The sequence below is a fragment of the Durio zibethinus genome, chromosome 5 (assembly GCF_047325235.1).
Source record: "Durio zibethinus cultivar Kanyao isolate XHJ-2024 chromosome 5, ASM4732523v1, whole genome shotgun sequence".
Classification (NCBI taxonomy): Eukaryota; Viridiplantae; Streptophyta; class Magnoliopsida; order Malvales; family Malvaceae; genus Durio; species Durio zibethinus.
The window spans coordinates 31,800,155-31,822,928 of NC_143166.1; the positions used below are offsets into that span (position 1 = coordinate 31,800,155).

General features: G+C 35.9%; 2 protein-coding genes and 3 pseudogenes across 7 annotated transcripts; 1 reads left to right on the plus strand and 4 right to left on the minus strand.

Moving 5' to 3' along the window:
* Nucleotides 1-240: 240 nt before the first annotated feature.
* On the minus strand, nt 241-1,886 carry LOC111282963 (protein IRX15-LIKE pseudogene; annotated as a pseudogene). Its single transcript, XR_016342336.1, has one exon. The product of XR_016342336.1 is annotated as a protein IRX15-LIKE pseudogene (transcript).
* A 3,735-nt stretch (nt 1,887-5,621) lies between these two features.
* On the minus strand, nt 5,622-7,361 carry LOC111281653 (scopoletin glucosyltransferase-like; annotated as a pseudogene).
* A 224-nt stretch (nt 7,362-7,585) lies between these two features.
* On the minus strand, nt 7,586-11,094 carry LOC111282583 (CBS domain-containing protein CBSX2, chloroplastic-like). Of its 4 annotated transcripts, XM_089761144.1 has the most exons (8): nt 10,582-11,094; nt 10,392-10,474; nt 9,916-10,302; nt 9,775-9,823; nt 8,681-8,733; nt 8,225-8,340; nt 8,095-8,152; nt 7,586-7,989 (listed from the first exon to the last, which is right to left on the minus strand). In XM_089761144.1, exons 1-3 carry the CDS (start codon nt 10,770-10,772, stop codon nt 10,280-10,282), a joined length of 297 nt encoding a protein of 98 aa, XP_089617270.1. In that variant the 5' UTR covers nt 10,773-11,094; the 3' UTR covers nt 7,586-7,989; nt 8,095-8,152; nt 8,225-8,340; nt 8,681-8,733; nt 9,775-9,823; nt 9,916-10,279. The 4 variants fall into 4 exon arrangements, with proteins under 4 accessions (XP_089617270.1, XP_089617267.1, XP_089617269.1 ...); XM_089761141.1 differs by lacking the exon at nt 8,681-8,733; XM_089761143.1 differs by lacking the exon at nt 8,681-8,733 and having other exon boundaries at nt 8,225-8,411.
* Nucleotides 11,095-12,574: 1,480 nt separating this feature from the next.
* On the plus strand, nt 12,575-13,913 carry LOC111281655 (polyadenylate-binding protein 2-like; annotated as a pseudogene).
* Nucleotides 13,914-16,031: 2,118 nt separating this feature from the next.
* LOC111283212 (putative E3 ubiquitin ligase SUD1) lies at nt 16,032-22,746 on the minus strand. 2 transcript variants are annotated; one of them, XM_022871662.2, is made up of 9 exons: nt 22,197-22,746; nt 20,519-21,211; nt 19,060-19,827; nt 18,759-18,970; nt 18,309-18,674; nt 17,479-17,636; nt 17,225-17,388; nt 16,980-17,126; nt 16,032-16,799 (listed from the first exon to the last, which is right to left on the minus strand). In XM_022871662.2, the coding sequence occupies exons 1-9, from the start codon at nt 22,557-22,559 to the stop codon at nt 16,305-16,307; spliced, it is 3,366 nt and encodes a 1,121-aa protein (XP_022727397.2). In that variant the 5' UTR covers nt 22,560-22,746; the 3' UTR covers nt 16,032-16,304. The 2 variants fall into 2 exon arrangements, with proteins under 2 accessions (XP_022727397.2, XP_022727396.2); XM_022871661.2 differs by having other exon boundaries at nt 17,479-17,639.
* Between the last annotated feature and the right edge of the window lie 28 nt (nt 22,747-22,774).

Consider the following 22,774-nt stretch of genomic DNA (forward strand, 5'->3'; position numbering starts at 1 on the left):
TAATATATTGAGTTTTGGGTTTTCGTCTAGGTTATTGGTCAGAAGCACATCAGCCAAGCATAGTTAGGAGGTTTTAAAAAAAATATATTCCAATTTCAATTTCTTCACTTTCCCACCAGTTTTCTCAGCAATCAAATAGAACAAGTATTTCAAAGGCAAAAATTCCAGATTTAAATCCTGTTTTTTTTCTTTCCCCCCCTTTTCTCGGCAACCAAACAGAACTAATTGGCCACAAAAAAGTTAAAAGCATTCAAATCTCGTAAAACTTGATTATATTTTTTTCCGGATACATTTCCAATGGTTTAAACTTTTAAACCTATATATAAATACACTTTTGTACTGATAAAAAAAAAGTTGTAAATGATACAATTTGCAAAGAGAGACAAACCCATCTAAATCTCTCAATCATCATCTTCTCCTGATGATAAAGAAACAGACAAAGGCGACGATGATGTCAAATTCTTACAAAACCCAGACTTCTTACCATCATCACTCACTTCTTCTTTTTCCACTACAAAATGTCCCAAAGAATTCACTGTTTCCACCAAGTTTTCTTCACACAAAAACTCGTCGCTAAAAATACTTTCAACGTCCCTCTCAAAATCATGCACAAAAACATGCGTTTTTCTACCTCTCTTCTTGCTCCTTGCCAACACTCCCGCCGTAAATATCGGAGCCATCCTCCCTGGAGCATCTGCGAAGTAGCCACGTGGCCCGTCGATTAAGATTACATCCCAACTTAAATCGTAAATATGGTTTGGCATGTCGTTGATTGCGAGTTTACAATCAGAAAAGAGTAGGTTTTGGACTGGTTTGCAATCGTTTTCGATGTGGGATTTGGCTAGGGATAATAAATCTGACATTTGGTTTACTTTGGTGGTGTATTGGATGTCGTATGCTTCGATCTCCGGGTGGTTGCGGTCGAATGAGGAGACTAAGTACTCGCTTTCGTCGAGGAAAATGGTGTGGCCGTGGATGTTGAGGGAGTGCCATAGGAGGGATTCGTGGGTTAGACCAAAGACAAGGAAACGGCAAGGCGAGGAGGGGCAGTTGTGGAGAGTGGAAGCAATCAGGGAGAGTTCGGAAGATGACATGTGGTGAGTGGTGGTATTGATAGTGGCAGTCGAAGCATAGTGGAGGAGCGCGGTGGTGACGGAGGAAGGTAGGGAGGCCGTAGAGGTTGATAGGGAAGGGATGGTAGAGTTGGAAATGGAAGTGGTGGTGAAGAGAGTTAGAGTGAAAGCTAAAGCGAAGATAGAAATGAAGAAGAACAGGAAGAAGCGGTGAGAGTAAGAGGAGTATTTGTGGATCGAAGGGTGGAGGAGAATTAGCTTTGTATTAGGATTGCTCTTCATTTCTCTTTCTGAGAAAGCTGAAGGAGAGAGTCTGGAGTTCTTTTCTATTTTCCTCTGTTTCTTTAGCTTTTTGAAAACTAAGAGAGAGGGAGGGAAGAAAACCAAGAAAGGTGAAGGAGGAGGAGGAGGAATCACGGAGGAAATTGAGAGGACCAAGCACAAATTCCAAGGGATGGACTGTAGGAGAAGGAAATAGTAGCGGAAAATGGGATCGATCTTCTTATCGGGGGAGACGTGGATGGGGAAGAAAGGGATGGGTTAAACGGCTATCGTTGTTCTTGTTGTTGGCTTTCCCTTGGATTAAGTATTAATTAAAAATGGAAGCGAGACTGAAGGATGACAAATGGACAAGGTAATTGAGGGAGGATGTTGGAACCGCGAAGTATGGCTAAGTCAGCATTTATTACACAGCTTATTCTTTGTTTTACTTTTGAAATTGATGAACTCCCTCTTTTCGAAGTGAATTTTTCTTTCTTCAATCATTATTCCTGCATTATCATCAAATAATGAGATTGGAGATTTGGGTTTAGCCAAATTCCAGCATATAATAATAGTCTAATAGACGATAAGAGGTAATATTAAACCTTAACGATCCGTATACTCTTCTACTTTTCCTTTTCTGATGATTCCCCTCTTTTTGAAGTATGATTGCAAATTTGGGTCCTACAATAAATGGGTCTTTCCCTAATTACTTTGTAACCTACATGTTTGAATTTCGTAAGGACTTAATCTTTATAAAGAAAAAAGAGAAGGAAATTTTAACTCAAAATTAAAAATTTTATATTTTCATAAAAAAATTTTAATCATTAAACCAAGAGGTGAAGGATGATTTTATAAGTTTTAAATCTTAACAATAAATGCTTTTTTTAAATGATTGTTGATAAAGTTTTTAAATTTAAGAGGGCAATAATATGATACATATTTCATAAAATATATTAAGAATAAAAAATTGAAACATAAGTTTTTTTTTACTTCTTTTGTAAAATTAAAATATTATATAAATTGTGTATCAAAACGAATACTTGATACTATCAATTTTACTACTATCTGTTTAATTGATTATTTATCCTTTATTTTTAAGCATTTTTATTCTTTATAAAAAAATAAAAACAAAAATAATAACTAAATGGAATCTAAATTTTTCATTAATTTCTTGGATTTAAAAGATAAAAAACATCAATCCTGACAGAAGTGCGCTTCTGCCTTAACTAGAAACACTTGATAAGCAGTTACGCATCATTTTCCTGTCTTAATAAGAAGTTAGAAATTCTGGTGCAAGAAAATTCAAAGGTTTCAATTTCAAATTTTAAATGGAGGAGGAGGTCGTTAAAGGAATTTACTCCGCATTTCGCGGGATTTTCAGTTATACATGGTTGTTACTGTCATGGTCAACAATGGAAACTGTATTTGACCCCAAATTGAAGAATTTTTTAGGTAAAGGGAATCACTCAAAAAAATTTGGGTTAAATTTTGAAATTTAGATTTATTAATTTTTGTTAAATAACTATATGAATTAATTAGATAAAATTTTAAATTTTAAATTAAAAATTTCTTAAATATTTTATCAATAAAACGTGATAAATTTTTTTTTTTTTATCTTAGTTTCCAACATTAACTTAGAAAACTATATAATAAGTTAAGAAAGGCCGATTTATTTGAACAAATTTGGACGTCAACTTATTTATAACACGTGAAGGAAACTCTATGTTTGATGTAATTTTTTTTTTGAAGAAAACCGATAGCAAGAAAAAATAAATTAAAACTTAAATTTAAATAAAGTTTTAGTTTAGTAACAAGAATGAACTTTTAAACTTATGAGATTTTAGATTCATATTTTATTGTATGAGTTTGATTATTTAATTATATTATAATTTACTAATTGATTATTCAATGATTGTAATTTAATTATATATAATAATTTATTATTAATTGATTATATGATGTAATATTTTATTATGAATATAACTTCAAAAAAATAATTATTTTTTTAAAACTCTATGTAAAAAAAATTAAATTAAAAAATATATGAAATATAAATTAATTCTAAATTATATAATTTTATAATTTTTAATACAATTAGTTTCAAAAATAATTTTTTGGTTTTACTTATGTTTAATATTCTCTTGTTCGAACAATCTTGAGATTATACTTCACACAACGTCCAAATACATTTAAAATTTTATTTTAAAAATATTTTAATAATCAATTAAGCATTATCAAACCAGGTGCCAATGATAACAAGACTTAGTGTTGGACAAAAGCTGTCTTTGATTAATGAAAAGTTGGATTTAATGGTTGGAAATGCTAACTTTTGTATAAAGTTGTAGGTATCAGACCCTACACCATTCCAAAATTTCAGTTCCACTTTGTCATTTGTTTTTGTTGCCCCAGGCATAAAGCAGCCCTCTTTAGTTGTGAAAGAGGAATTTGGGCACGTGAGAGGCTGGAAAAACTCACCCTTCCTATAGCCATTCCCTTTTCTAGGTCATGTTCTCAAAAGGCTTAGGAACATTGGTATAAACGAAAATTAATGACAATTTAAATTAGTATTACGTAAGAAAAAAATTTTCTTTGATAGAGAAGATAAAACATTGCAATTGAATATAAAAAATAATGCTACAGATATCGAGATTTAAATCATAAAAATATTGAATGTTATTTTTTTAAAATGATACTTGAGCTTCAATTACTATTAAATTGAATCAACAATGTAATTCTTTTTTTTTCTTAATATTATTCGTTTTATAATTTGGAAAAGAAGGAATGGAAATGGAAGAGAAAACTTGCAAAAACAGAATATGATTCAAGAGGCAGTAACTTAGTTGGGCCAATGGATCTTTGCCGGGCTCAATGCTTTTTATACAGGGAGCTGGAAATCATGTGAATAGGCTAAAAAATTAATTGATAATACAATATGAATATGATATAAAAATAATATAATTTAAAATTTTAATAATAATTATATTTAAATTTAATAAAATAAAAAAAATATATTTTATATTTTTATGTCGATACGAATTATGACACGTAATTTTTATATAAAATTTAATATGAATATATAAATTTTAATATTTTACATTACATGAATACATGAATCATCAGGTTTAATTAATGAATGGTAGGCACTCCAATCAAGAGAGCCCACTTGTGGTTAGGGGTGTAATCGAGTCGAGTCGAGTCGAATAGTGAGAAGTTCGAGCTCGACTCACAACTCGAGGTTCGATACTCGGCTCGAGCTCGATCGAGTTTTATTTTTTAAGCTCGAGCTCTATTCGTGATTGAATTCGAGCTACTCGAGCTCGCTTGATTAAACTCGATTAATATATAAAAATAAGCTCGATTCGTATACTCGATAAGAGTTCGATTATTCATACTCGAACTCGGACTCGAAATATTTTATTAATTAAAATAATAAAAATATATTTAAAAATAAAAACTTGATTAGGCTCACGAGTTACTCGAGTTGGATATAAGAATATTCGAATTTAACTCGATCGATAAGTCAAGCTACTCGAATTCGAGTTCGACTCGATAATAATCGAACCGAATTCGAGTTTTTTTCGAATCAAATCCGAATAACTTGCTAGTATTAATATATCATTTACACCTCTACTCGTGTGATCAATGAAATTCCGAAGATTCTAAACCGAATAAGAGGCTGGATAAAGCCTTCTCTTCCTACTTCTTAGCTTCTTGTTTGAATCTGCTCTCAAACGACAATAATGTCGAAAGTTTTATTATTATGTCACTAGTATTATATATTGTATTCAATTATATTAATTTTATCCATGACGGCAAAAACTCAGCAGCATTATGCATTATAAAATAGTCCTGGGTTTGTAGATATGAGAACCAGGAAGGTGGGTGGGATATAACATTTAATCTGAGTTTTTCCTAGAGGATAAATACAGGTGAGTGGTTAAAATATTGATGGAGCACTTATCTTTCTTCTCAAGAATTATATTACAGTATATGATTTAAAAATGGATGAATTTGACAATTAATGTTCTTGTTGAAGGGATGATTCTCTAGGCAACAAGTCAGTTTCACCTTTTTTGTCTTACAAAACATTTCAGGGTTCAAAGCATTAATCCTGATTTTATTTTTAAAAATTATTAAAATTTAAACCCTAATTACTGAAATTAAGAGTAATTGCTCGTACAATAATAGATTTTCTTGACCTTTATAAATTAAGTTGATTCAAAGGTTACGGTCAGGTTAGTGGTATAAGGTACCGCGCAATACCATTTCTATTAGTCCATTGTAAACGCCTGGTCTACTTATTTATAAATAACGTCTGAAAAGAGGACGTACCTACAAAAGATAGCCATTACTGTAGCTTCATGCAAAACTTGCAGTCACCAACATGCTCAAATGACACCAGAAATATGCGATATGATTTTCATTTTTCCCATTGGTTCAATGGCGACGCAAATTCAGTTCTTCGATGAGAGAATTCAAGTCAGAGTAAGATGAACCTCCTTTTGCAACAGCCCCTTTTGCCATTGCTGCCAGGGCCTTGGCTCTGTTTCTTAGTTCCTCTGCTGTTTCACACTTCATTATCTTCTTGATTGCCTTCTCTATTGCTTCTATCTTCACAAAATCGCTCATTGTTTTCAACCATCGCTGAACACCGACAGCGACTCCAATTTTCAGGATTTGAGCATCAGCTCTTCATTGTAAAACTGCTCTGCGGAAACTGGCCATGTGACCATCGGTACGCCAGCGGAAACACTTTCCAAGGACGAATTCCATCCGCAATGAGTCATAAATCCTCCGATTGCTGCATGATCAAGAATCAAATTTGGTGGTGCCCATCCTCATATTATTAGTCCCTTGCTTGCCACTCTCTTCTCAAATCCTTCAGGCAACCAATCCTCCTCTTCTTCATTGTTTTTTTCTCTCTCAACCCAAATGAATTGCTGCCTTGACGCTTCAAGCGCCATTGCAATCTCCTTTAACTAATCAGAGCTGAAGTTGGTCATACTTCCAAAACATATGTAAACAACTGAATTGGGTTTTTTGAGCCAAGACAGTACTTCAAACACGTGTTCATCAACTGCAGATTTCTTTCCTCTTTCCGCTTTATCCTCAGTAGCCCTAATACACAGAAACGGGCCCAATGTGCCATGCCTTTCTTCCCCAAACATTCCTGTAGTAATCAGCATACGTGTCCTCAAGCTCGTAAAAACTATTGAAAATTACGCCATAGCTTTTTAGCTCTGATTCCCTGTCTTTTGCTGCTCTCAGCATCTTATTGAAGTCTGTTTCAACATTTTCTTTCCCATGATCTGGTAGCAGCTTTTTCGTTAACTTGATATCGCCCGGAAGGTTAGACACCGGAAATTCTTCATATTCAGACTCAAGTTTCTTGTGCGGCTCGTAGAGTATCATGCACTCCTTTCACATAATCTGATAGCAGCTTTTTCGTTAACTTGATTTCGCCTGGAAGGTTAGGCAATAGGCAGCACAAATTCTTCAGATTCAGACTCAAGTTTCTTGTGTGGCTCGTACAGTGTCATGCACTCCATTGTGCAGGATGAGAAGAAACTAATTCCATAAACCACCAAACTAGGGATCCCAAATTTATGCGCTGCATCAATAGCCCAAGGAAAGAACATATCAGCAACCAAGCAATGTGGTTTACATTCTTGTAGCAGCTGCTCCAGGGCTTCCTGAAGCATGACTTTGGCCTTGAAAAAATTTGTGACAATGTCCTTGTTTTCATCATGTGAAGTAGAGAGCAAGTCTGCGTCTTCGCACCCTTCAGGCAAGCCAGCCTCGTTATAAAACTTTAGGATTTTCATATCGATATCAAGACCTGATTCCTAGCTTCTTTGGATTGTCTTAGAGAAGAAAGACGCATCGACTGGAGTGGTGATTGTAGTTGTCTTCACTCCTCATGTCGCATACAGCTTGGCCTTGTCTACTGTTGGTATCATGTGGCCTTGAGTCATGATTGGAAAGAAAAATATATGACTTGCACTCCCCATAATCCTTGGAAGGATGCTTAGGTAAACTCTTTCTTGAATCTTGACCCTCAATTGTATTACTGATGTTACTAATTTGATTTGAAAAAAGGTTGAAGTCATATCTAGGGCAATAATAAAATTCATAGCAGTACTAAAATATTTTCCAAATCCTCGAGGCAACCAATCCTCCTTTTCTTCATTGTTTGCATCATAAGGAAATTTTAACCACTAAAGTTGGTAAATGAGATACTTCAATATATATAATTAATGAAATTCATATTGATGCAAACTTAACATAAATACCTTTTATCAGTTATGAATAAAATTGACATTTAGATACAAAACTTTTGGTAGACATTTATTACAAAGGCATTTCTGATTCTAGCTGATGTTGCCCTATTTCGACAGGCCTATGTATAAAGTTTAAACTAAAAATTAGAGGTTGAACCTTATCATCAGTAAGGCTCACTAGACAGGATTAAATTTCTCACTTTGCCGTGGAAGAATACTTGTATGATCCGCATAGTGGAAAAAGAATTGTGCCATCAATTTGACACCGAGATTATGATCTTCTGCAGATGTAGGCATCATGTCAACCTTTCATTAGCACGTTTTATCTGCAGGGTAGCTCTAACAACATTTCCCCTTGTAATGATTCCAACCTTTGAGATTTAAATACGAATCAATCAGAAATAATCCATAGCAAATTGTAATAGAGAACATATATTTAGGAAAAAATAGAAAGAACATGATATAAAAATTCTTACCAGCTTGCCATCACCATCTACCACTGTTAGTCAACGATACTTAGTTTTGAGCAACAACCTGATAAAAAACATCAGAATAAAGACATTCAGATTATAAAGAAATGCATTCAAAAGGCTGACAAAACGATACCCAGCTGCATCTTCCAGGTTTGTTGTTTCACAAATAACAAGTGGTGAAGGTGTCATCAAGTCCCCAACAGCTTTTCCATTATTTTTGCTCATCAATTTCTGTATTTCGTTGAATGTCTGACATGATTACCCAGGATCAGAAAAAGCAAAAGTTGTGCACACAATTCATAATTACAGAGCTCTTTGGCCTGAAATCAGGAATTAGATATATAAAAAGAGAGAGGAAAAAAAAGCAGGGCAATGGATTATGTGAACATGCCCAGGGGCAGGCAACCTTTGCTGTTAAGTAAATAAAATATTATCGGGGTCACAGCAGCAACATTAGAATTTCTAAAACGTTAAAGAATTTCACAGTCAGTATATATTAGCACTCAAATAGTTCTCCTAGCTAGAGATTACAACAAATTTCAACCAAAACCCAAGAACCAAAGAATCAGAAAGCAGAATGCTTACGTACTTTCCAAGAACTATCAACATTAGGAAACATGGTCGTGTCATTCTGACTGCTACCTGATAGTTGTTGGGATCAGGTTTACATGTGAGTAAAGAATCACATATCACTAAAAAATCTGAATGAGATATCTTATATATATATATATATATATATATGGATGACCCAAGAACCTAATAACTTAAGCTTTGGAGCTCAAGTGGTGTCCAATATGTATGTATGAGCTCTCTGCTCCCATGGGCTCTAAGTGTGGCAAATCTCCCAACAATAGTCATAAAAGGAACAAATCAGTAGCCATTTCAGAAAAATAACAAGAGAAACCAAATTTAAAACCAAGGTGGCAAATGCCATTGAGTGTTAATCACTAATGAGGAACAAAAGGAAGCAAGTAACACAAAAGGCAATATCTAACAAAAAATTGACATAAAAAGTCCTTGATATATCATCCAGCTTGAATGTGGATAACAGATAATATGAACTAAGAGAGGGAAACTAATAGACAGAAACAAAAATTCCATCTGCCACTCTGAAGTAAGTGTAGCATTCACCTCTCACTCCATTTCTAAGGTGCTCAGATTTCTCAACACTTTATAAACATTCAGGATAGAAACACTACTACAACTGAGCCGTGTACATAACTTTAACTTGTTACTAAGCATTTAATATAATTTACCTAGTCAAGGAAGCAAAGTTTATAGATAAAATGGAGCTTGTGAATAATAGTGACTTTACACTCTTTGTGTATAAATATCAGAATAGCAATCACTTACTTTTCAACATAATTTTAATGACAATCTTTTATAACAGCAAAAGTAAGTTTTTTTAAAAAAGATGTTAAAAATTGATATCAGTAAATTTCTTTCCCAACTATTTATAATAAATTTAATAATCCACTAGTAACCGGGAAGGAGAAAAGGCCAATTCAGGAATGAATAAACTCTTCTGTCACTAAGGAACTTTTAGGATGAAAAAAATTGTCTTCTTCAATGTTTCTAATCGATCCCTTTTCGTCCTTAAATAAACTCAAACGAATAGTAAGGAGAAACACCAAATCAACCCAAGAAGTTCATATTCAGTTTCATAATCATCGTATAAACTACCTGAAATAGAGTCAAGTGCCAACAAATCATAATCAGACACAACGCCAACCTGCAAAACAAAAACAAGTCAGTATTAATTCGAGGAAGAAGGTGATAGCTTAAAATTGCCATTCACACACCATTTTTGGACGGGAAAATTACCTTTTTCTCTAAGAAACAAATACATAGCCATCCGAAGAGACCATGATCATTAACAACAGAGCATTTTCCAACTCCAGTCAAAAATAGTGATTTTGTGCATCCATATATCAATAAGAAACCATATGTCCGAATGTCATAAGTTCCTCTCAGTCAAACCAATCTCTCCAAGAAACCATAAATGCCCCTCAGACGAAGTAAACAAACAAGATCATAGTCCATATGTGAGGTATCAAACATAGGATCAGACAACATTTTGTAAACGATTTTAAAAAGAACACAAAAACTTATGTTATAAATGAAGAAAAAATGTAAAACTACTTAAAAAGTTACCAATTTCCATTCATCATCAGTCACGGGGAAACCATTAACTCACAAGTGCCTCCAATGCTGCAATTGCAGAATTCAATACAAAATTAAACAAGAAAAAAAAAAACATAACATGGTGAATAAGTAGGGTTCTCAAGTATCAGTAATGCCTTTATCCACACTTGTTGTAGTTTTGACAACATGTAGATCCTCCTTTCTGGTCATAAAATCAGCCACAGTATAATTTCCGTTTCTTGACCACAAAAAACAATCCAAAATCGTTCCATGTAAAAAACAATCCTTTTTAACAAAAAAAAAAAAAAAGCCCAAAAAGAACAAGAAAAGAAAAAGGAGGGTTACGGGAACAGAGTTGGCGATGAGTCCAGCAGCACGGGGAAAAGAGCTCCTCTTGGGGGAAGGGACAACGGAAGTACTACTTTATGGGAATGATGGTACAAGGAGACAATGCCGGGTGGCTTGGGATGAAGAAAAGAGTTGAATGAAGGGAATAGCTTCAGGGTTTGATAATTAGCGAAAGAAATAGAACCCATGCTTGTAAAAGCAAATTGACAAAAAAAGAAAAGATGGTATTATTATGTTTATGTTATTAAAAGGTTATTGATTTTAGAAGAAGAAAAAGCAAAAGCGAATCTTGAACAAATATGGAAAAACCAAGAAGTTGGAGATAGAAAGAAGAAGAACCAGCGGAAAGGGTGATCAGTGGTTAATTGTTCCTCAGGAAAGACAAGTATGCTTTTTTAGGAGAGAGAGAAAGTAAATGGTCGGTACATTTAACGCCAATTATGTTTTTCTCTGGACTCCGCCGCATCTGAGTTACAACAAGAGTGTGAAACGTCTTTAATTCAACAGGTTTGTTAACTTTCTTTTTCTCAATTAATAAAAAGAGAAAAAAACATATATGTTTGTGGACTTTTATGAGTAATTTGATAACATTTTTAAACTAACTGTAAAATGTACTCCCTATTACTAAAAATTTTGTATGAAAAAAAAATGACATTAACACTTAAGACGTACCCACAAAATTTGATGTTAAAATTCTTTTTATATTTAAAATTATCAAAAATTAATTGATGTTAGAAATTCAATTCCTACCAAAACATTATGAGTTCTTTTTTTCTCTATTCACAGTTATATATATATATATATATATTTATAAGTGAAAGAAAAGTAAAGTAAACATTTCAAAAAGAAGAAAGTGAAACAAATTTTGCTTTTATGATGGGTTTTGAGTTTGGACATTGGACTTTGACGTATAAACTAGCATTATGCTAACTAATCCCAACAAATGCCAAATGCCAATGTCCATTCAAGGAAGTCAGAGGATGATTAAATGTGTAAATATTACAATTCAAATGTTCTAGCAGTTCATATAATTTAATTTTAATGATTATAATTTAAATTTTGATAATTTTAAATACAAAAAACCGACATTAACCATTTTGTAACAACATCGATTTATGTTGGGGATTTGGATTTGAGTGCGACGGGTACTCAGCTTTATGACAACTTTAACCAGGTGGGTCAAGTGGTTACGGTTCGGTTTTGCAAGGATTTGTCGACCCGGGGGTCTCTTGGTTATGGTTATGTCAACTATAGCAATCCCCAAGATGGTGAGTTTTCAGTTTTCACAGTTTTAGTTAGTTAGTTTGTTTTGCTAATGATTTTGTTTAGTATAGATTTGATGATTCTTACTTCCCTTTACTTGCCTTGTTTAATAATGGATAGTTGCTTTGATTAGTGTTTGCATGATTAAGGTTTTAGCCCTACTTTTTCATTTAGTTCAGATGAATTATAAAAGGAAAGAAAAGGTGATTAATTTTGGTTCAATTTGCAATGGATGATATTGATACAAGAGTAGAATATTTATGGTGTTAAGGTGCCATTCACCTATATAGATTTTTATACCTATTTTGATATCTATTTTCCAGTAAATTTTTTCTATTGTATTGTCAAGCTGATCTAAGCAGGTAATGAAGATGTAAGTTTTGACTGTGTTCTCTTACAGTTGTTCTTCACATGCACATTTTCACTGATGATTTTCTTCTTTAGATGAAACTCTCGACTTCTTATTAAAAATTATAGCAAACAACGTGTTGTCTCAGTTTGGCTTGAATTTCTGTGTATCAAGTAGCCTGGAACTTTGCGTGATGGAGCCTTGTTTGATACCAAAGTGAGCCATATTCATCAGCCAAGTGAACTCTATTCTTTATGTTGAGGGTATGATATTGCGTATTTAATTGGATTTGTCATTCCTGTTTATTTCCATATCTGCCCATGACAATCCATAGAAATCATACAGTAATATATACTTGGCCTTTTTTGGTTTCCTGTAATGGGTGAGGGGAACGACAAGCAAGATAGAAAGTGGGAAGTTTTTAAAGGTACTTGGGATTCTAGCCTAATCGAAAGAGAGTAATGCATAATATATCCTTATTTCCAAATGCTTCTTTGTTATCTTCTCAGGCTTCCATGTGAATTATCAACCGTTGGTCTCTATCAGTAAGGTGGAAACCAACTCAAGTAGCGGCTTTCCATATTAGTACATATTATTGAAAAGAACTTTACTAATATTTTTCCTCCACCATTGTTCCCTAGGAAAAAAAATGTTTGCTCTTTATTCTGCATGACATCTAATGCTGTTTATTTACAGCTGCAGGGGCATTGGACCTTCTGAATTTCACTCTTCTGAATGGAAAGCCTATCCGGATTATGTATTCCAACCGTGACCCTAGTCTTCGTAAAAAGTGGTGCCAGGAATATATTTATCAAGGTAATAAAATTTTGACAATCATGCGGTTTCATATGCAGCTTTGTTTTATAAATCTGTGCTTCTGAAATCTCATATGGTTTATTTTATGTTTGTTTGCCGTGCTTGTTGAATCTGGTAGAATTTAGATAAGGGCATTGACCACAAAGCTTTGCATGATACATTTTCTGCATTCGGGAACATTCTCTCTTGCAAGGTAGCCACAGACCCTCCGCCACTCAAAAGTTTATGGCTTTCTACAATTTGATAATGAGGAATCTGCCCAGAAAGCAATGGAGAAATTGAATGGTATGCTGTTGAGTGATAAGAAGTCTATGTGGGCCACTTTCTTTGCAAACAGGTAAGGGACACTTCTGTGAGCAAGGCAAAATTTAACAATGTCTATGTGAAGAATCTCTCAGAATCAACAAGTGACGAAGATTTGAAGAACATTTCGGCAAATTTGGTCCTATCACAAGTGCTGTGGTGATGAGGGAACCGGATGGGAAATCAAAGGGCTTAGGATTTATCAACTTTGAGAATGCAGATGATGCTGCTAGAGCTGTTGAGTCCCTCAATTTGAAAGAAATTTGATGATAAGGAGTGATATGTTGGAAAAGCTCAAAAAAAATCTGAAAGGGAGGTTGAACTGAAACTTCGATTTGAGCAGACAATGAAAGAGGCAGCGGATAAATTTCAAGAAGCAAACTTGTATGTTAAGAATTTGGATGACAGCATAGGCGATGGAAAGCTTAAAGAACTATTTTCTCAATATGGTACCATAACATCATGCAAGGTTTGTTAGTTTGTTTTATGGAATAGTTAAGTTAGATCAATTCTGGTAATCAGTTGGCTGAAGCCTATTATTAAATGTAACAAGTTATGCGAGACCTTAATGGGATATGTAAAGGATCAGGGTTTGTCGCATTTTCAAATCCAGAATAAGCATCTAAAGCTGTAAGTTGATAATGCTATCCCTACTCTCATGATCTTATAATAAGCTAATAATTATTTTTTGTTATGACAGCTAGCCGGGATGAATGGCAAAATGGTTGTCAGCAAACCTCTTATGTTGCACTAGCTCAAAGGAAGGCAGATAGGAAAGCCAGGTTGCGGTTATGTTCTCTTGATATTTGCTTTGAGCCTTGACCATACAGTAAAGGGGCAAAAGGATGGTTTTGATTCTCTATTATGCTAAAGCATGTGCTGCTCCTTCTGCAGGCTCAGTTTTCTCAAATGCGACCGGTTGCAATTGGCAACTTCAGTTGCTCCCCTTATGCCAATGTACCCACCTGATGGTCCAGGTCTTGGACAGAAAATATTCTATGGTCAAGCACCTCCAGCTATTTTTCATCCTCAGGTAACTATTTATTTTGCATTTTATTGCTTGGCATTGTTAGTCATTGGAGGTCTATTTTAACCTCCCGAATTAATCAATGTATTGTTATTTGTAAATTGCTTTAGAAATTTATGGTCTTGTTTATGAAATTTTCTTCCGTCAGCCTGGATTTGGATATCAACAGCATCTTGTCCCTGGTATAAGGCCTGATGGGGCTATCATGCCGAATTTCTTTGTACCAATGGTTCAGCAAGGCCAGCAGGGTCAGCATCCTGGTGGCAGAAGGGCTGGGGCTGTTGAGCAAGGTCAGCAACCAGTTCCATTAATGCAGCAGCAGGTTTGTTTCATCACTTCTTCGATTTTTGTAATATCTTCTATGCATATGTTCTGTAAATACTTCATCTGATGGTTCATTTAAATGTCAGACGCTACCCCGAGGGCGGGTCTATCGCAATCCACCAGGGCCTGGTCTACCTGATGCTTCAATGCCTAATGTTGCTGAAGGCATGCTTTCTGCTCCATATAATGTGGGTGGCATGCCAATGCATGATGCATCACTTTCTCTGCCAATTCCAATAGCAGCCCTGGCGTCAGCACTTGCAAATGCTACTCCTGATCAGCAGAGAACTGTATGTACTACTTTGCTTTATTTATTTGTTACTTCTATGTTTTATATACTGTGCTGTCCAACTTTAGATTATATTTGTAGCATAATACGAGGCCTTTTAGTCAATTTTAAAAGGATTAATTACAAAAATTAAGTTGAAGAGTATCCCCTAATAAATTTCCCCATATTTAGAACATATATAGAGTTCCCCTCTTGAGATGTGAACTTTTATTAGTGACATTTAATTTTTCTTCTTATACACGTCCCATCGGATCGGTTCAATGTTTGGATGATACAAAAAATTTGCTATGGTGTTTTTGTAATTAATCTTTTTAAAAAGATTCATTGCAAGTTTCCGAAAATGCATAACTTAGCACTGTTCTGGTTAACTGAAATTTTTACAATGGGTTAATATGTGTAGATGCTGGGGCAGATTCTGTATCCACTTGTTGACCAGCTGGAGCCTGATGCAGCAGCTAAAGTAACAGGGATGCTTCTGGAGATGGATGAGACTGAGGTTTTGCACTTGCTTGAGTCACCAGAAGCTCTAAAAGCAAAGGTTGCAGAAGCAATGGAGGTTCTAAGGACTGTTGCTCAGCGGTAGACTGGTGGTGTTGCTGATCTGTTGGCTTCATTGTCATTAAATGACAACCTTGTCTCCTGAGCTTAATGCTTGCTAGAGCTGTCTCCTTAAACACCGTGGTAGTGTGGCCTTTTTGGAGTTCAAATGAGTTACTTAGTTAGGAGGATAGGAGCTGGTTTTGATTCTGTACTTTATCCCGAGAGTTTTAGAACTTCAAAACTGTCACTTTCATGCTTCATAATTTATTGCTATGTAAGTATGCACTTCCACTAACTTCAGTTCTATCTGTTGGATTGAATTGATTTTGTGCCTTTTGGGTGAAAAATTCTGCTGATTCATTAGCTGATTGAAATTGAGATTACTTTGGTGTTTATTGCTTTTAGAAAGCAGATACATCAGCTGGTTCTATCCCGGGTAATAGCATGATGCTTTTTAATGGAATAAAGAGCCGTTATTTGAAAGGCTGTACGTACCTAGTATTAGACGTTTGTCATGCTTGCTGAAATGGCGGCTGTAAGAGCAAACTCAATGACAGTCGGAGACTGCAAATCTGCTATATGCTAGACACATTCAAGGGAACAACTCGGCGAATAAAACTTGTTGGAGACAGGATGGACAAAACTGCTACGTGTATTCTATGCACAAAAATGAGCAGTAAGCCAGTCCTGGCCACATTTCAAACACTACCTAACACTCTGTTTACCAGCTTGTCAAAATATATCGGAAACATCAAACATGCATTATACAAAGCTTTAAAGCTTTCTAACATCTTTTCATCAGCATCATTTTAGTTAGCATGCCTTAATCTCAACCCCACATCTGCGTCTCGGTCATGCCGGATTATTCCAGTTCCCCGCAGATTAGAGATGTGTGGTTCTGAGGAAGCCCCAGCCTCATTTTGCTTCTCTTCCGAGTGTTCCCCAAAGTTATGAAGTTGACGACCAATAAGATATCTGTCATCCCTTATAGAATTGTGGAGGTTAGTGAACCAGACATGAAATCTCCTAGCACAAAAGCACAACAAGCTGAAGGAAAGACATCCTAGCCAGGCGAAACGGTAGACAGCAGAGTTGACCACTAATGGGTAGCCAAGCACAGGAAACACCCCTCGGGCTAGTACATAAGGTACACACAAGGCTGTCAGCAGCTTCATTATGATGGGAAATACAATCTCCCGCAATACCCAAAGGCCCTGCAGTCTGGAAAAACCGTCTTCTCTCACCCTTTCAAATTTTATTCGCCAGCTTTCATCAACCAATGGCATCATATGATCCAGCATAACCTGTGCATATAAAAAAAATCTCAACTCTAGACCTTGTTGGGGAGTAATCTCCTCATTACAAGATATCAAAGAAACTAAAAGTTTTCCTATACATTTAGCATCTTTATTGCAAAAACCAAAGATACACATCACAACAATTTTTTTTCTGCTACACATCATAAAAGGTGGTATAACACTCACCAGTCTAGTCCAGATCTTAAGGAAAATGAGACCCAATGCCCAATCCTGATAGAGGAGGAAAACTGGGCTCTCATCTACAGGCACCCGCATTGGCACAATCACCAAAAGCTCAAAAAGCAGACCAATAAGAACAGGAATGACAAAAATCTGGACATTACAGCACCAATATAGAGTCATGAGTTGGATATCTGTAACTCTGGAACAAGTAGAACAAGTAGAAAACCAGATTACTGCAGATGACATACCCATATTGATAAAAGCATGGAGCTCTTGATGACAATGGAACCCCACTTGGAAATTTGGCTAAACAGAACTGCAGCCCTCTTTGTTCTAATGTGCTCGATGGAATATCTAGCCCCAGTTATGGCTGTCCAAATGACATAGCTTCCAATGATGAAAGCATAAAGGTCTATATGATGAGAAATAAAACAATAACCTGTTAGCACTGAAATTACAAATGAGACATTATAACTAGGAAAAAAAAGCCAAACCACATTACCATTGCACTTAATGCCATGAGTTATTGGGAGAAGAGGAATGGCATTAAAAAGGGCACGTCCAAGTGATATCGGTACAACTATCAAGGCAGAGTTAAAGATAAGCAAAGTCATCCAGGCAACCACCAGTAAGAGGACAATGCGAAGACCAAAGCCATACCTGCTAAAGAATGCATCAACAAAAATTAGAAAGTATAAAGTGGAGCCAGCTACAAGCAAAGATATTCTAGCTTAACAAAATGTAGTATAAGAAGATGAAAAAGAACAAAACAGAAATTGTGTTAAGTCTACAATAGTTAAAAATATTAAATGCTAAAGACCCAAAGATTCCAGTAACCAAAAAATTAATAACTTCTATGACAACTCTCTATTCCATATGAGAAATTAACTACCGAAGTGATATCAATGCTGATCTTTGCACACTACCAGGCACCGAATATACAGTCTTTATAGCAAGATTCAGCAATTAACTACTTAAGCAAATTTCATTTGGATGAATTAGATATAAAAGATTAATTTGAATACTTATTCCATAATATGGTAAAAGTTCAGGAAATAGCATATGCGAAATTCATATTGTTCTAATATGTCTAAACAAAATAAGTAGTTAAAATCTCTTGCACCATACAATATCTAACATCGAGAATAACTTCATTGAAAGTGCAAATTCAATGATCAAATAATCTTTATAATGTCAAATTCCAGTCATGAATCTACAATTTTAGAGCAAACATGCATGTAAATATACCACCAAAAAAAAAAAAATTCTGTACCACAATGAAAATCAGACCCATTTTATAATATTGTCTATCAAATGCACCATCTAACTTACTCTGAATCTGTTTGTTCATCCCCGTCAAACTCCTCAACAACATTAGTGTTCCCTGATGCAAGGAGACCTCTATTTGGGTCATCTGCAGCAGCAAATGCAACCATGGGCTGTTCCTGTCCACCTAGTTGCACAACTTGTAGTCTATCCCGCCGTCCTGGTTCCACATTGGCATTTTCCTGGCCACCGTTCTCCTCAGGTCTGGGAAGTAAAAAGTTTGTTAAGCCTAATGCCCAGCCAACTGCAATAAACCAATAGTGGAGAAGAGACTTGATTGTTGTCCGCAATTTAAAATGCTCAACGGCAAATGGAATGCATATTTGAAAGAGAAGCATGTCAGCTGGAATCTCAGTAAATGGATCAGATACCCTGCAACAAGCAAATCATTTAAATGTAAGCTAACAAGAAGTATACATTAGTGAAGGAATGAGAAAAGGTATGTGCAAATCTTACGATATATCAAGTGGGAAAATAGAGGGTGCCATCCTTATGGCAAGCTTGACTGGCAAAAATACCAGCATCACAATCAAACTCCCATAAACTGCAACAGATAACAAGACCCTCCGAGCATGCTTGTGTACAGGATCATCGATTAAATCACGGAAGGGATTGTAGTTTGGATCAGCAGGGTCTCGAAGGAAGTACAGAACTCCATTACGTAAAACCTGCCATAACAATAACGATATTATCAATCTCATGCTACAATACAACTTCCAAATAAACACTTATATTATAGGATGGAAAAGAGGATTACCCCTCGAAGAAGGCTGACAAAGATGCTTATTTGTAGCATGTATACAATTCCTACAACCCAATGAACTAATGAACTTGCTAAAGGTGAAACTGAGAAGAACTGAACTCTTTGAGACATTGATTTCCCAAATATCCTTATAGTACATACATCTAACCACCATCCACACATCAAAGGAAACACCCCAAGCTCAATTACAAGAAGGAAAGCAACTTTAATCATTGTCATCAAATGCCTCATTGCTGCCAAAAACTGCCTGAAGAGGGATGGAATTGTCTCAGCTATCGAAGCAATTCCATAGAACCTCCCCATTGTCAAAGGCTCGCCCCTAGAGTACCTAATCAAAGTGACAATACCCAGGTAAAAGAAGACTAAGAAGAATATAAACATGTATCCAATAGCAAGAGTTGTAACATCAGACAGCCTTGATGCTCCAATAGTTACTCCTTTCAAGAGATCTTCCGAAAATGGTGTGTTTGTGTTGCTTGAAACTTCACCTATTGCACTAGAGTTTGCTTTCAAGATTTCTCCAACCCGGCCAAGCATGCTATTTTCTTGGCCTTCAGATGTCAAATTCGAAACAGCAGTTAATGCATTCTTCAATGTAATGTTTGCTAAGGAAAGGGCAGCGTCTGTCAGTGGCATGACTGCTGACAGCATAGGACCACTTGCAGATGAGAAAAGCCAAGATATGTAATAGAGAATAATGCGTCCTAGAGAAAAAGGCACAAAAATTACGACGCCAAGGAATATCATATTGCTAGCTAGAACCTGCAGGAATGAATCATCAAGTCATGAAAGAATCACGCAAACCAGGGACAAAATGCTAAAACTTTGCATTTTGTTTCTTTTCTGAGTATCTACTCTATTACAGATTGTCACAATTAAAGCTCTAAAACAAGAAACGGTTTAAAGAAAAAAATTGCATTAGCATATCTAGACAATTGAGCTAATCGTACACAAGAGTGGAGATCCAGAAGTAGTACCATATAAAGGAAACAACAGCATAATTATAAGATTATAATTAGAGCCAGAGTAATGCATAGAATAATAAAACCATACACTGCCATCTAATGTCTGTCTTTTGGAAGTGGAAATATTTGAAGGAAAAATAATAGAGGCAAGAATTGCACTCTTTAACAAAGCAGATGATTCATGGAGAAAGTTTCCTCCATTCAAAATATATCAAGTTTGTTGCAGTAACAATGTCCTAAACTTTAAGTATTCTATCAAATTCAAATTTTCAACAGCCTATGCCACTCAACACATTCACACAAATGCAATCACACCAATCACCCTTTGTTTTGGGGATGATATGCAGGTAAGCTAGTCTCAGCACGTAAAGGTTCCCAAGAAAATCCCCGACAAAAAGGCAAGGCAAGCAATTAAATGACAGTGATAAAAGAATGTCAATTAGAAGTTAAGCATAGGTAGTACAATTGAAACAACCAAAGAGACTTACAGTGAATGCATTCTCAACCAAATGGAAAACAGGACCCTGCATGCCAACAAGCTCATCAAAAGGTACATCCTCGGCACCATCAGCATCATCCAGGCCATCAAACATCTGTTCGACATGAGCTTCAAGACGGGCTGCCCGTATTTCCCAACGAGCAGCCACATTTTCAGCATTTCTTCTGATCATTTGACCAGCTCCACCAATACCTTGCGCTACACCAGCATCTTCACCATTACCACCACCAGCAAAATTCCCATTAGCTTGTTCAGGTTGTCGCCTAGCAGCATGAGCACCATTCCTATCCCCGTCATCTTCTCTCTCGGCATCTTGTCCTCCAAGCTCTCGCAAATGCCGGAAATAATCTCTCAAAGAAGTGGCTCCAAGAAAAATAAACACAATGCTCGCAGAAAGTAGGAACCCATGCAAACAATCAGTAAAAATGGCTGTGGTTGAAATATGGCTTAAGAATAATCTTTGAGCTTCACCAAAACTCCTGACGAAAGCCAACCGCCATATCCAAAAGGTAATGAAAGGTATAATGAGGAGCCAAACTGAAAGTACAAAACTAAGGCGCAAAAAGAACTGCAGAACATGATAAGCTTTCATTGCCATCCCAACAACAAACTCCTGAAAAGGAAGCCTTGCTGGAGCATTCTCAGCATACACAGGGGAAAAGGAAAATGCACGCTTGCAAACCTGTAAAGAAAGCCAATTACAGTAAAAGCATTAAAATCACACAGCAAGTCTACCTTCTAAAGCATAACTATATTTAAAAAAATAAATAAGATGAGAGAGAGAGCGAGAACCACAAGGAAAATGTGATCTTTTAAAGAATAAGTTGAAAGAACAAAAAAAAAAATGAGAGGAGAGGGAGAGAGGCAGAGAAATAAACAGAGAAAAAGAGAGAGGAGGAGGTAGAGAACTAGCTCACACATGCCAGTATTATGAAATGCCATACCAAAATATGAATTGATAAGCAGCCATGCTCACATCATGGAAACAGAAAGTATTTTAGAGCAGCTAAACTCCCTCATGTGGCTTTGCAATGTGGTAATAATATGGAAACAACACTTGTACCTTATGCATAATCTTTAGCATTCAAAACCTAAAGTCCAAGGCTAATCTCTAACAGCATAACTTTGTGTCTTCCAACATGTGTTAGCGACATTTTAAAAAAAAAATCGAAGCCTGACTGCTTCACGAGAATTATTATTGCCATCTGTATTTATTCAAACTTAAAGAAGTTAGTTGTAGCTAATAACGTCTCCGATCATTCAAAACCCATGAAAATCATCAGAAAATCATGTGTTTCACCCCATATGACTCCAAATAACATTGAGTTGGAGACATAGCTTAGCACATACAACACAAAAAAAGTTGTTCTTTTCAAGTTTTCAAGACTCCAGCAATGGAAAGCTCTCAAGATTTGCAATTTTAATGACATTCTTCGCAATAAAAATAATCAGCAAAAAGAAATAAAAGAAAAGCCCAATATTGTCTTCATTTCTTAATCACATTTGTTAATCATTCAATAATCATAGCTAATTCAAACACCAAATCAAGAACTTTAATTAAAAAAATAAAAGTAAAACCCTAACTGAAATTAACCTATTTTACGAAAATACCTATCATGTTATACCAGAAGTAATTAGAAAAAAAAAAAAAAAAAAAAAAAACTAACCTCGCATTGGCGAGCATTGCTGTGATTGAGCCACTGAAGAAGGCAATCCTGGTGGACAAATTTGATGCTGCCGCTACACGCGCAGGGGTATCGAAGCGGATTCTGTGGATCTCCCGGGTTCCGGCAGATCCTGCAAACGTCTTCCTCTTCTTCTTCCTCCTCCATCTCCGCATCATACTTCGCCGCCGCCCCCACCGACACCGATGACGCCGTTGATGATGTCGCTTTTTCTTTCTTCACTGACGATGAGGACGATGTTGATGGCGACAGCTTTATGCTATCTACTATAACGGCTTCTGTAGAGGAAATGAGGCTTTCACCGCCCAGGGGAGGAGAAGGTGGAGCCGCGGGGGCGATCTCCATCGGGTTGAGTTGGCTCAGTGAGTTTGCGCAAGAGGGATCGTGTGAGGTGAGTCTTATGGTATTTTATAAGTATTTTACTATCTTTTCTTTTCTTTTTTTCTTTTCCTTTTTGTTAATGACGGACGAATGGCTATGGATCGAAGCAAGATTCAGATGAGTTCTATCTTCCTCGAAATTTTGTGCCGTCGAGTTTGTCCCTCCTGCTTTGTGTTTTT

What these genes read in the sequence shown, in the direction of transcription:
- LOC111282583 (XM_089761141.1), bottom strand. Translation starts at nt 10,772, where the DNA reads ATGGGTTCTATTTCTTTCGCTAATTATCAAACCCTGAAGCTATTCCCT. An exon ending in TCATCGCCAACTCTGTTCCC is followed by an intron (nt 10,475 to 10,581) that starts GTAACCCTCCTT and finishes TTTGTGGTCAAG; the next exon opens with AAACGGAAATTATACTGTGG. An exon ending in TACAACAAGTGTGGATAAAG is followed by an intron (nt 10,303 to 10,391) that starts GCATTACTGATA and finishes CTGCAATTGCAG; the next exon opens with CATTGGAGGCACTTGTGAGT.
- LOC111283212 (XM_022871661.2), bottom strand. Translation starts at nt 22,559, where the DNA reads ATGGAGATCGCCCCCGCGGCTCCACCTTCTCCTCCCCTGGGCGGTGAA. An exon ending in GATGAACAAACAGATTCAGA is followed by an intron (nt 17,640 to 18,308) that starts GTAAGTTAGATG and finishes TGCATTCTTTAG; the next exon opens with CAGGTATGGCTTTGGTCTTC. An exon ending in TCATGGCATTAAGTGCAATG is followed by an intron (nt 17,389 to 17,478) that starts GTAATGTGGTTT and finishes CTCATCATATAG; the next exon opens with ACCTTTATGCTTTCATCATT.